At 41.5% G+C, this 14,326-nt stretch overlaps 3 protein-coding genes across 3 annotated transcripts; 2 read left to right on the top strand and 1 right to left on the bottom strand.

Annotated features, from left to right (window-relative positions):
• Positions 1-1,703: 1,703 nt before the first annotated feature.
• Positions 1,704-2,915, top strand: N7516_001606 (uncharacterized protein; the record flags this gene model as incomplete). Its single annotated transcript, XM_057214326.1, is given in 5 exon segments — positions 1,704-1,760; positions 1,773-1,920; positions 2,163-2,194; positions 2,294-2,372; positions 2,794-2,915. Coding segments are annotated over 5 exon segments (438 nt in total), but the record flags the coding sequence as incomplete, so codon positions are not given.
• Positions 2,916-7,631: 4,716 nt separating this feature from the next.
• Positions 7,632-8,533, top strand: N7516_001605 (uncharacterized protein; the record flags this gene model as incomplete). The annotated part of the gene is given in 4 exon segments (XM_057214325.1): positions 7,632-7,716; positions 7,821-7,911; positions 7,927-8,026; positions 8,096-8,533. Coding segments are annotated over 4 exon segments (714 nt in total), but the record flags the coding sequence as incomplete, so codon positions are not given.
• Positions 8,534-12,810: 4,277 nt separating this feature from the next.
• N7516_001604 (zinc knuckle domain protein) lies at positions 12,811-13,875 on the bottom strand (the record flags this gene model as incomplete). Its single annotated transcript, XM_057214324.1, has 1 exon — positions 12,811-13,875. The coding sequence occupies one exon, from the start codon at positions 13,873-13,875 to the stop codon at positions 12,811-12,813; it is 1,065 nt and encodes a 354-aa protein (XP_057076207.1).
• Between the last annotated feature and the right edge of the window lie 451 nt (positions 13,876-14,326).

Below are 14,326 nucleotides of genomic sequence, written 5' to 3'. Positions count from 1 at the left end.
ATCACGTGATTATAGGGTACTTACGTGATTACCGCCTAATCCGGCGTAGATCGGTGTATATCACGTGATTATAGGGTACTCACGTGATTACCGCCTAATCCGGCGTAGATCGGTGTATATCACGTGATTATAGGGTACTCACGTGATCACCGCCTAATCCGGCGTAGATCGGTATATATCACGTGATTATAGGGTACTTACGTGATCACCGCCTAATCCGGCGTAGATCGGTATATATCACGTGATTATAGGGTACTTACGTGATCACCGCCTAATCCGGCGTGGATCGGTATATATCACGTGATCACCGCCTAATCCGGCGTGGATCGGTGTATATCACGTGATTATAGGGCACTTACGTGATCACTGCCTAATCTAGTATGGATCGGTATATATCACGTGATTATAGGGTACTCACGTGATCACCGCCTAATCCGGCGTAGATCGGTATATATCACGTGATTATAGGGTACTCACGTGATCACCGCCTAATCCGGTATAGATTAGATATATCCCGGGATCACGTGATATAGCTAGTTAGTGCCTTAGGCTACTGATTATATAGTGATTACGTGATCACCGCCTAATCCGGCGTAGATCGGTATATATCACGTGATTATAGGGTACTTACGTGATCACCGCCTAATCCGGCGTGGATCGGTGTATATCACGTGATTATAGGGCACTCACGTGATCACCGCCTAATCTAGTATGGATCGGTGTATATCACGTGATTATAGGGTGCTTACGTGATCGCCGCCTAATCCCAAGTGGATCGGTGTATTTCACGTGATCTATATATATATATCACGTGCTTTATTAGGCACCAAGGTGTCTATATCTTAAAGTCGAATCACGTGACTAACCCTACCCTGATCACATGAGGAGTGAATTCTACAGCCAATCAGAGGCCAGGATCTCAGAATTCGCAAGGCGGGTTTTTTGGCATAGTCTGTTGGGTATATTGCCTGTATTATTTGCTTCGCTTACGCTCAGCAAAATTAAATTAGATCTAAATTTATAAAAAAGATTTTAAAACTAAATTAACCTATCTTAGAGAAATAAGATAAGAAAGATAAATAACCTTTTATAAAGATATAAGATATAAAGAAAATCTTATAATCTATATATAAAGAGCTAGAAAAGAAGTATAGAAAGGATAAAAAATCTTTATTTATATATAAATATTACCCCTAAACAAAAAGCATTTGTATAGAGGCGGCCATTTCTGGCCTCAAAGGGGGCCGAAAGTGGCCGCCTCGGCATAGTTCTTCCGCACACGCACTTTTAGTCCTAGAGCCACGCGCTCCTCGCCTCCCTCTTATAACGCGCACCGTCACGTTCTTGTTCGGTCATGTCGGTGCCTAGGCGCGTGGCTCCCCTTCCCCTGCCCTCGAGCCCCGCTCCTGCTTTCTATCGACTTCTACCTACCTCCGGGCCTACTCCTTAAGCGCTACCATGACACCTTTGTTTTATAAGGTCGCTAAAAATAGCACACTCTATCCTAGGCTTATTGGTCGCTAGAGAAATAGGGTCTATAGCTATAAAGCCGCTAATAGTCCCTCCTTATTCTCCTACCTAGCCCTCTTCTTATCTATCCTTTACTAGTCCCTTCTTTAACGCGCGCTTTATAGTCGTTCGTTATCCCCGTTAATTTGTCTACCTACCTAGAGCGGCTTCGCGTATATCTTTATTTCCCTAGACGTAGTATAAGCGATATTGTAGATCTATCCTCTACGACCGATAGTAATACTTCCGGGGTGTCTTTCTAGCCTAATATCGATACGACCGATAACTCCGATTCTAGGGAAGCCTTAAATTCAACCGAGCTAATAACTCCGGAACCTACCTATCTTCCTAATACTCGTAGTAGGCCTTCTACCCGTCTAAAACGACCCGTACCCTATCTAGCGGACGCTAGTATTCTACCCGATCTTAATAATAACCCGGATAATAATATAGACGAGGATATTATAAACATACTACTTAATTATAGGCGCTTAGAATAAACTAAGGTTCGGGGTCGACGAATAGAAAAGCGCTAGGATAAGTAAGTATTTATTTAAACCTATATAATAAGGAGGTAATTACTAATATAAGGCGTAGGTATTACTAAGTTAAGGCTACTTAGGCTAGTACGCTATTAAAATAGGATAACCTAGTAGAGGCACTACGCGAGGTTACTCCTAATAACGTATATCGTTTTTTTAACTACTATATAAAGCTAAAGTATAGTGAAGGCGGTCGTTATCTAAAGGGAATATCGAAAGCGAGCGCCCTAAAAGCTAATTAGAAAGGATTTCGGGATTATTATCGAAGAATTATACGGACTAGAATAACGGCCGAAGATAGCGAAGAGATCAATATAATAAGTTATTCCTCTTAGTCTAACGCTCGGAGCTAACTAGGTTCTAGGGCATTCGGAAACTTATCGATAAATTCGATCTCGATATATAAGAACGGGGTAAGGAGCCGGTATACATCCAAGACTTAACTAAATTAAACGAGACGATTCTCCGAACTTAGGAAAGACGATTTTATTTTAGATATAAGCGAATCTAGCTCTATCTCTTTAATATACTCGGTATTTATACCGTAAACCGTCTATATACTCTTCTTTCGCTATAATTCCACTATCTACGTTTCTCTATATAAGATAATCCGGACGGGGGCCCTCCTATACTTTTAGTAGAGATTAAATTAGAGTATATAAAGCGATTCCTTAGAACTTCCTAAATATATATATCGTATATTAAACCTAGGAATAATAATCCTAATATTAATACTACTTAGTAACAATTTTCCTTTCCCTAAAATCATTAACGATCCGTCGCTTATCTTCAGCCCTTATATATTTATATTCGGTATACTTCTTTAGCTCTAAGCCTTCGAAGTCCCTACGCTTTCCTCTATAGAGCGCCTTCGAAAGCTATTTATTTAAGATAGCCGATAATAGATAGAACTACCTTTAAAGCGCGAAGTCGAAGGCTATTATATCTTCTATAAGATAGAAGTAATTAATAGACGTACAGTTTTTTAATAGAACTAGCCGATAACCGATAGCGCTATATCTAGGCGTCTAAGAAATCTAGGGGAGATCTACGGCCTCCTTTAGTTAATATTCGCCTATCGTTTTCGCTATAGAGGGGGAAAGATATTAAATAAAAGTAGCGCGGTTAGCGAAGTATAGTAAAATCTAATCATAAAACACGCTAATACTTACATTTTCTTAAATCATTATCTTCCACGATATATCGACACTAATATATAGAACGTTATAAACGGCCGCGAATCTAATAAGTCTCTAATACGCGCTATCACCCGGATAAGTAGGTAGATTAATAAGAGACGCCCTCGATACCTTACTTCGGAGTAATAAGCGTCCCTTTATAAATATCTAGAATATATCGAGGCTACTCGGTAAATAAAGGAGTAAGCTAAGGAGTATAAATATAATCCTAGTATAGCGATATAATCGCGATTAGAGAAATTAATACGCGAAACCTCTAATATATTCGGCCGGTTAGAAAGAGTACTAAGACGGAAGGTACGCTATAAGTTCGACCGTAAATAGGCTATTATAGATATTAAGCGATAGCTCTTAGGGGCTACTATTAATAACAAAGAGGCGAAGAAGGTACTTTAAGTAGAAGACTAGATACTACTAGAGTAGATTAATCTTCTTAAGAAATTATTCATATAGCCTACCTCTTAATCCCTAGAAGCGGAGTAGTAAAGAAGGAACGCTGCCGTAGCTACGATCTCCCGATACTATAGTTTCCTTAAAGGTAGGCTATTATATAGGCGACGTAAACGGGCTATACCAAGTAACGGGTTCGATAAAGAATAGACTAGCGTATTACTAGAGCTAGCTAAGAAGAGTTATAGCTCTCCGGAGCCTTCGTAGTAGGATATTCTTCTTATAAATACTAAAAATTATATTAAAAAGGCTAAGAAGCCCCGCCGATATTTTTAATATTATAGCGATACCGAACTTCCTATTTATCGCCGTACGTAGAAATATAGTAAATATAAGTCGACTCTACGATACTTTCGAGAGAAGTACTTATATAATCGAAGATATTATATATATAACGAAGATCTACTATATAAGATATATCTTCGTAAGTATATAGAAGAGGTTTATCGCCTTAGCACTAAACAAAATTACTACGCTAAGAAAGATACAAAAGAAGATACGGGATCAGATATTAATACCGATTAATTAGGAGGCTTATAGGTTTTCGGTCAAATTTAAGAACTCTATCCTTTTTTCTTTACTTAGCTGTTTCTACTCTTCAAGTAAACATCCACGCTCCCGTCTTTAGTAGTAGTCTAGCCCTCCTATATAGCTCTATATAATAGTAATATACCATAAACGCTAGTAAGTTATACGTTACGCTTATAAGCTAGTAGCTCTAGGAACTAACTAAAGTTCCCCGGAACGAAGTATTATTCCTAGGGGCTTTAAGGTTAATTCTTAGGAGCTTAGGCGTATCGGGGCCTAATATTAATAAATAATATAATATAGCTAATAGTTACTTAGGAGGTCGACTAGAAGTATAATATCAAAGTTACTATCCACGACATATATATATATCATCCCTAATATACCCCCGTAGAATTCTATAACACGATCCCTATACCTCCCGGGAAGTATTACGTTAATTCCTAGAGGACGTTTAGCTCCTAGAAGCCGATAGTATAACTAGAAGCGATAATTAAAAATAAACGTTAAAGTTTTCCTAGAGTATAATCCTAGAGAAGGTTCCCCCGTTTAGTATACGCGGGCTAGCTTCCTAAGAGTATAAAGTTTATCTCTAGGAACACGGACCACCTCTCCTAGGAGCTATATTACTCCTAGAACCCTATATAAAGTTCCTAGAGGTAACCACTAGTCATCTTAGGATTAACGGAAGTAATTCTAGGATCGGTATTTTCCTTATTTTTCTAAACTAGGGTAATCCGTATCTCATTTTGCTATACATATACTAGCCCTAGGGACTCTTATCTATTATAGGGGCACTTTACTCGAGCCTAGGAACCTATAGTTTACCTCTAGGAAAGGCTTAAGCTTCTAGGAGTAGCGAAGCTCCTAGAGCTAGCCTATACGTCCCTAAAGTTAATAGGGCCTATATATAAAACTACCTCTCAAATTCCTTAATTCATCCTTAAAGGAAGTTAATCCTAGAGATAGCCCTAGTAGCTCTAGTAACGTATAAGCCGACCCTAGGAGCTTATAGACATATATATTAATAAATATAAACTCTTTTAATTCTCCGTTTCCGGGTGCTTTCCCTTATTATTCGGTCTTATAGTCCCTATATATAGCAAGCCGTTTCGTACCGCTAGGGAATACCTTAAAACTACTAAGCGGCTAGAGGCATACTTATAATACTTCGTAAGTAAAGGGCTTCCGGATAAGGTTAGCTTTTAGATATTTCACGATCCCGGGTATATTACGCGCTACTTTAATACTATTCATCTTAAAGAAAAACCCCTTAAATATAACTAGTATAAAGTAGGCTTACTATATCGAATAGCTTTCTAACGCTATACTTCTGATATATACCGCGTACGGAGTCGCTAGCTATACTCGAATCCGATATAGGGACTTTAAAAACAAAAATAGACCGGCCATAAATATACCCGACTCAGTACTTAACGTTTTATATATACTATTTTAGTTTTATATAATCTAATCGGGTTATATATATATATACGATAAATCACGCAAAGTAGTATCTAATCGTTTCTTAGTAGTAGCCCACTCGAGCTACTAGCTCTCTAGTATATAATAACCCTTATACCCTAACTCTAACTTAGTCAAACTTCTACTTTCCTCCTACCTAGTCAACCTAGTACTAGCTATCTCTTCTTTAAAGCCACGATAACCAGCCCTTTAAGCACGATTCTTATTAAAGATAACGAACTACCCCCGAGCTAGCGGTTAGGTAATTCATAGGCCTAAAGGACGTCTCCATATATATCTCTTAAGACCCTAATTAAACCAAACGATACTACGAGTAGTAGTATAGAACTATCCCGTAAACATAAAAGGGCTAAGAGAAAACAACCTAATACTCTAGTAGAACCTTCCCTCCTAAGACACTCCGATTTCCTAAGCTAATAATAGACTAGGATACCTATTTTAAGAGACTACGTAAGATATTTAACGAAAGAGATTAAGAAGTTAAAAAACTCGATTAGGAGGTTAAAAATCTCGAGTAAGAAGTTAAAAAGTAGTAAAAGTAAGTCTAGGAACTTTAAAGTAAGCTTCTCTAATAGGAAGACTAGTATTAAGAGGAGCTTTCCCGATAACGTATTCTAGACTATAAAATATACTATAAGTAGCCGGATTGTTAGTATATTCTACTATACGGGTATATAATTTATAAGATATACGCTAAACAACTTAATTAAAATATATACCCTTTTTATAGAGTAAGCTTTTCGGGGTTTATTAAATACTATCTATTTATAGAATAGATATATATATATTTTCTAATATAAGCTCGACGTATTTAGTAATTTAACTCGAAATCCTCTTTTATTAGCCTAGGAATAATTATAGTTTACGAATACTATAAAGTATATAGTATATAACTAAAGGATAGGATCGGGACCGTATTAGTCGTAAACGCTTAGATTATTTTCAATTTTCTTTCGATATTAACATCGTCTAATAGCTCAACCTTATCACTCTACTTCTTAAATTTAGTCCGAAATCGCCGGGTTATTCTATTATTTTTACAATTTTATAAGGTAGCTAGATAGAGTAGATAATCCGTATTTGTCTATTAGTATAGCGTACTAGATAACCGCGCACAAATCCTAACTTCCGGGCGATTTTAGAAAGAAGTCTTATTCTAAGGCAATAAAGGTATAATAATATTCGAAATCAGCTATACCTCCAAACTCTTTCATCTTAATTCGGAGAAACTAATTCCGATAGGCGCTAGGCCCGGTTAGTCTACCGCCTCGTAATTTTAGTAAAACTATTATCGTAATTATTATATTTCTTATAATAAGTTATTATCATAGTACCGTAATATTATAAGGAGCCACCTAGGATTATTCTATAGATTTAAATAATTCATAAGGCCGTCCCATACCCTTATACAGCCAATCTATATACAGCGTAGTAGATTTCCTTCTTTACTACTTTTAGAGGCTAACACATTTTTCCCGCTATTATTTTCGACGATATAATCCAATTCGTTACTATTACCCGATTCAACTAGACTATCACACTCTAGGTCCACACCGCTCCTTAGAGTAGTCTCTAGCAACATATACTACTCGCTAAAGATCAAATTGTTCTAACTACTTTATATTCTCTCGATACTTCATATCAGCTTTAAATTTCGAATTTCCAGGATTCTTAAGCAATAGTATCGCGTATAAATTTTTACTAATTTCCTAGGTAGGTATACCCTCGAATTTAGTACTTCTTATACTAATATTAATAAAGTACGTTTAAGGATTGCCTAATCTAGGTCATTATTAGCCCTTAAAAAACTATTTACTACGTTTATCCTATAGTCCTTTCGTTATATAGCTCGCTAGTATTAAAAGCTCGTACTAACGACTAGTAGATCAAGAATAGTACGAGTAGGACTATTAATTAGACGGAATTCGATAAGGAAACCATTAAATACGCTCTAAGCTTTCTATATATTAAGGATTATAACGTACGTAATCGAACATTTATTAGTATATAAATTGAGGAGAAAAACGACAATAATAAGATTAGTACATTCTATAGTCCCCTTTTAATTTAGTTCGCTGTTAACGACTATACCTTTTAGTATAAATAGCCTTCCTCTCTACCAAAGCGGGGTCATCGGTACCTAACTCCGAAATCTTAAACAAAGCGCTTTCGGAACGACCGCTAACGCCTTTGAGTCGGTGTTTATAAGTTAGTTTACTAGTAGAGAATATACAAACAGCCGCAGCAGCGTTTATAAAGGAACCTAGTACTTATAATAAGGGCCTTAGTAACATCGCTCTTATACACGCGAAGGTTTACTACTTTACGTACCAGTTTTTATTCTCTAGACTCGAGAATCTGGCTCTATAGCGCCTAACGTAGCTTCTTCTCAAATACAATACACTAACTGATCTATTCTTCCTAGGTCTTATAGATGCCATACGCCTCGTTTACGGTGCAACACTAAAATCGAAACCGAATGATCTAGCTCGGGAGTTACTTTCTCAATACGTAGCACTGAAATATACCATACTACTAGAGGAGACTATAAGAGCCTTGATAGTAGAAGGGGGTGATTTTATGATTGATGTCACCTACAAATTAGCAAGGAGGGTATCGATAAGTGGAACATCGACACAATCTTTGGAAGGTCTTGTTGATAAGCTTGAAATGACCGTTTCAAGGCTAGAGCAGCATACTAAGAATCAAACTTGTTTACTCAAGCGTGCAGAGGAAGAAATCCTGGAATGGGAGAGCTGGAACCGAGGGATTTCAGCAAAGCACAAGAAAGCGAAAAGGATGGTGGCACCGTTTGAATTCAGTGCGACTCATGAACATTCAGCTTAAGAATGGTTCTTACTGCCCGACAGCTCGAATCTGGGTATACAGTGTGTGTGTGTGTGTGTAATTCATTTACGCTGACCCCTCGTCGAAACGATATGCAGCCTACCGCTACTATATATATCTTCCTATATACATGTATCGTGTACCACTTCCTAAGCGAACTTGGAGCCTCGCCGAGGCCTGCCGTGGCCTCTATGCCGTCGTTGTGTTTATGCTGCCCTTATGGCGCGCGGCTTTGAAACCGTTGCGATGCTTCAGCAAAATCCAAGACAGCCTCTACTGTCTTGGTTCGTGATGTACTGTCAATCTTACCTCTTCCTTCTTCTCCTGGTCTACCTAATAGTGTCGATATGCTGTTGAAAGCATCGCCAACCTTAATTCGCAGCTCTCTCCTTAGTTCTCTCAATCGTGGGCAATCTAATAACACGTAGTAAACGCTTTCCCGTTCACCACAGACGTATATATCGTCGTCTCGAAATCGGAAAGTCTTTGCGTATGTTGACAACCAGCAGTGTCCGGTTCGCAACTACGTGAATAAGTACGCTCGATTTCTAGGCAGGGAGCCGTAGAGCCGTCTAGTATACTTAGCCGGTAGTATATCGTCGATCTGACGTAGATATACGCCGGTGCTCGAGCCGTTCTATTCGTTCTTCTATTAGGCGTAGATCCCTTGCCTAATATATACTCTCTCGCGTAATAGTAAATAGCAAAACGGGTGAGTTTTGCCCGGTATAGCTACCTCCTTAGCTAGTAAATCGGTAGCGTCGTTCCCTAGCACTTCGTAGTGTCCGGGTATCTATTATAGTCGTATCGACGTACTATAGGTCTTAGTATTCCTAGCTGCTTATAGAATGGTATGGATGATCTGTTATCCCGACTTATTCCCGGGATTCTAGATTGCTTACAGGGCCGACTTGCTGTCACTAAGGATAGTGGTAGATCCTACCTACGAGTAGGATGTTCTCTAGTATCGGAGAGCGACCTTATTAATAATATTAATAGCGTATAGGACCCTAATTAGCTCGGCGGTATATACCGACTACCGATCTATAGGTCCAACCTATACTTATATACTGTCGATTGTTTCTAGTAAGTTATTTAACGCGGCTACTATAACACCTAGATAGCCTTCTCTTCCCGAGGTATCCGAGTATACCACGATATCCGCGGTTGACTATACCGCCTTAGTCCTTTCTATCGCGATCTCCCTATCTAATTTAATCTCGATTTCCGAGAAGGCTTCTTTTCGCTAAAATAGTAGTAGGGTTGGATTAATCATTTCGATTTCCTATAGTCTCTCTAAGTTTATAGTTTTTAAGGCTTCTAATAGCGGGAACCGGGCGAACGATCTACGATTATTACGTCTTCTCTAGGCTCGATTTAGGGCGTTCTATATAGGATGTTTTTAGGGTAGGGTATACAGTCTAGTAATAGTATTCTATATACGGTAGCGTAGACGAAGGTACGTTAGTAGTATATATACCTCTACGTTAAGTATGGTTGTTACTATCGTTCGAAATATAGATAGGACGCGGATAAGCGCCGCTCGTTGTACGGTATAGAGGTATCGTAGATAGGTCTTATCTCGAAGCGGATTATACTAGACAGTCGATACGTAGTCGACAACTAGTATAACGTACGCTTCGTAAAGCTATTATATTTGCTCTAGACGGAGTTATCGTAAGCCCCTAAGCGCGATATTGATCTTAGTAGCTCGTTTAACGGCTTATTATACGTATTCCTTCTACCGTAGCTTATAGTCGAAGATTATATCTAAGAGTTTAGCGGTCGTAGATGGTTTAATAGTATTACTATTTATAATAAGCTAGCCCTAGCTCTATTCTTTCCTCTTACAAGTAATATAAATGAGTTCGGTCTTCTCTACAGCGAAGTAGGACCTAGTTCGCCGGGCCTAGGCTTCGATCCGGGGTATATCTTCGGACTAGATTTTAGCTAGGCTCTCTTCAGCGCTCTAGCTAACTTACTAGCGGAAGTAGTTATCAATAAAGGCAGATGCCCTACTATAAAAATCGACCGGCTAGTCGACTAGGTCGTAGTTAAAGAACGTAAAGAGGATAGGTAAGAGTAGAGAGCCTTACGCGAGCCCGGCCTTATCTAGCGACGCTACCTCGGTCTAGTAGTCGTCGAACCTAATGCTCGCTTAGCGCCTACTTATAAAGCTCGCAATCCACTTCCGGGCTACCGATAGGATACCCTTAGACTAGAGGCGGACGTCTAGGCTTGTCTTATTTACCCTATTAAAGGCTCCCTTTAGGTCAAAGGCTACTAGTAAGACGACCTTCTATTTATACCACGCCCGGTCGATTGCGTTAGTAAGTATTAGGAGGGCTTACTCGGTTATTCGTCCCGGACGTCCTCCGAACTAAGTATCCGGTAGAAGACCGTAGTGCTCCGCGAAGAAGGATAGCCGCCGGGCCATTACCGCTTCTAATAACTTGCCGAGTATATTAAATAGCGAGATCGGGCGGTAAGCTCTAAGTAGCGAGTAGTCTGCTTTCCCGGGCTTCCGTAGGACTATAATTCGCGCGCTTCTCTATCGCCGTAGGTAGTATCCTAGTTCAATCGATAACGTGAAAATCCTTATAATGATATTTCCGAGATATTTCTAGAGACGTTTCTAGATTAACGTAGGTAGACCGTCCTCGCCTAGTACTGTTATGCCTTTAGTAGCCCTAAGAGATCGATAGATTTCAATCTCGGAGATTGGATACCACCGGATCTCGGTTAGGGCGTAGGCGGGTACTTCCTCTTACGTAGACGCTATAGATAAGAAAAACGAGTCCATAAACGCCTAAGCTTTCTCTACGTTATCAACTAGCTCTATATCGCCAACCTTAAGGGCGGGAATACAGCCCCAGGAGTCTCGTGGTTTCATATAAGTCGCTGCCTTCCATAATTTCCCTTCTCCTACTTCGTCTAGGAACTGTTTCCAATAGGATGTCTTAGCCTTCTCAATAGTCCGAGTCCATGCCCGCCGTGCCTAGCGCATATCTTCGAACATAGCTATAGTGCGGGTGTCGGCTCGTCCGATCTCAGCGCAGCTCTCTTACCACTTACGTCGTAGGCGGTTTACATCTTTCTGTTAGGCTTTAAGGTCGGTAGTAAACCACCGTTTGGAGTACGGGGAAGGTCTCATATCGGGTGTATGCTTGTCGACTACATTCGCTGTCGTGCTTATAAGTCTCTCTACGACTATATCCAGCGCCTCGGCTGAGTCTAGCTCCCCGGGTTGCTCGAAAAGTTCCTAGATCTCCTTTCCAATCTTCTCCCAGTCCGCTCGGTCGTACGCCTTTCTCGTCTTACTAGTAGGGTTACGTCGCGCTTAGAGGTACCATTCTAAATAAGTGCCTCGGTGATCTAAACCATAGTTGTCGTGGTAGAGGTAGCATTTAAAGAGTAGGTCCGGTCTATTTATCACTATCTAGTCGATCGTAGAACTTCTCCCCGGGTGGCTTAACGACCAGAAGGTCGCGGTTCCCCGAGGGAAACAGCTCTAAAGGCCATAATCATAAAAGAAATTGATCAGTTCCCTAGCGTCCTCGATAAATCGAGGTTGAATATGGTTGCTCCCCACGCTAGGTAGTAGCGATTGAAATCTCCGGCCAAAATAAGGCTAAAGGTTCTACTATCGTCTCGTATGACGTTTTGAATAGTATCGTAGATTGCCGATAAGGTCGCCTCCGCCGATGCTCCATCAGGCGTATATATCGGTACGGGCGGAATGTAGACTGAGAAGATCAGGATTTGGGAGTCGGCCGTCTAGACTTTAATCGCCGTCAGATCCGGGTGATTGCATCTCACTTATCGGTAAGAGGAGGTTGAGAGTTTGCGATTGACGTAGATAAGGCTTCGGTATCGAACCGAATCGCTTTCTACTGTAGGTTGATAGAGTCGCCACGCGCTGTAGTTCACGTATGTTCGGTAGGCAGTGATCGACGGTTCTTGGATAAGAAGCACGTCTAGTTTCTAGCTCTGATAGTCGTTAATGAGAGCTTCTATACCCGCCCTCGATTTCATAGTGTTTAGTTGTAGAATTCTGAGGTTGTTGTCTAACATTGCGATAGGGGTGCCGTGGCTAGCGTCGGGCATAGCAAGTCTCCAGTCGGATGTTCCCCGCTGCATTCCAAGCAGCGCGCTCTGATGCCCGGGGGACATCTTTCTCGCTCATATTGGCCGCCACAGTGGCCACATTGGGGTGTCTCTTTACACGACCACGCTAGATGGCCGAATCCTTAGCATCGGAAGCATCGTTTCTTTTTGATCTCACACTTTTCCACTCTTCCAATGTACCGTTGATCAATCAACAGGCCATTGTCCAGCATCCATTCTGCTGCCTCTAGTGAGTCGAACCAGATGCCTATTGAGGCGAACGTTCCCAGTTCTTTGTCTCTTTTCTTCAGCCAGGCTATGTCTTCGATTCGAAATCCGCGGTCGGTGAGATCGTTCTCATTTGCGATCTTTTCAATGGCTTCGGTTTTCCTGTTTTCGAGGTCCAACCCAAAGGTCGGGATATGGTGAACGGCGACTCCGAAACGTGGCTTCACCAGTCTAGTGTCGTTGCCCAGCTCGGTCAGCCACTCGGTGTTGGTGCGGGCCGTTTCGGCCGATGCTTGGTTTTTGAATCGGATCACATATCCGGTTTTGGTAGTACCAATCCCCGCAACCTGTGCGTCCTGGGTGGATAGCGTCTTCGACAGTGCCGTCCTGATGTGGGCGTTCGCAGCCGGGGTGGGGAGGTAGCGGCCGAACGCGTCTCCGTTATTATCTGCGCCCAACGCTTCAGTGACAGATCGCTGGGTGCTGATTCGGATGCAGTTCTTGTCTTTGTCAGTTTGTCGCCGGGTCTCCCGGGGTTGCGGATTGTCCGTGCTGGCCGCAACGGCCGCCCATGATCGTGTCGGGGTTGGAGCGTTCCTCTCCTTTACCTGCGACCGTAGCGCTGCAATCTCTTCCTGTAGCTTCTCATTCTGAGTTTGGAGCTCGTTCTGGTTATCTTTCACTTCTCTCAGTTCGGTCCCGGTGGCGCGAATGAGCGTGGTTTGCTCCTCGATGGTGTGTTGCAGGTGTACGATAATCTGCCAAATCTCTCTGGTTGTCACTCGTCCAGTGCTGGTTCCGGTATTGGTCAGTTCCACGGGTTCCGGGGCCGCGTGGGTCTGCTCGCTTTCCACTCGTGCATGTCTCCTGGTCCGGACCGTGGTCGTTGGTGCAAGGTTTTCTGTTACGACGATCCCTGTGCCTCTTCGCGTGGTTGTGGTGGCAAGGGGCTCGGGAGCCCCCGTGGGTGGGTCCGCCATTCGTCTGGCGTTAGCTCCCGCTCGGCACACAACACAATAATTTATATCGCAATAGTATCAACCACAACGTCCGCGCAATAGTCAAGGTCTCTCCCCTACATATTACAGTAGAATTCGAAATCAGCTTTAACGCCAAACTCTTTTACTCTCTGTTCCCCTGCCCCACCTAGATCGCGCTATACCTAATTTGATTAGAAGTGGACCTATCCGATTATTTCCAATGTACCTTTAGGCAGCCGTCAGAAATACCGTTATTGAAATGTCCGGCCACCGCTTACCAGATCCTCCCCGACCCTGGCCCAGCTTCCCCTCTGACTCTGATGTCATCGCCACAGGTTTTAATACTAATGACGAGTTCACTTTAACCAAACACGAATTCGACATCCTCTAAACGAGATATATACACTGTTACATCCATAAAGCCACACCGCTATAAATTTCAAAATTAATT

This window comes from Penicillium verrucosum, assembly GCF_028828655.1.
Source record: "Penicillium verrucosum strain IBT 35672 chromosome Unknown utg000001l_segment0_segment0, whole genome shotgun sequence".
Taxonomy (NCBI): domain Eukaryota; kingdom Fungi; phylum Ascomycota; class Eurotiomycetes; order Eurotiales; family Aspergillaceae; genus Penicillium; species Penicillium verrucosum.
The sequence above is the reverse complement of the archived record's forward strand: the minus strand, read 5'-3'. Positions and strand labels throughout refer to the sequence as shown.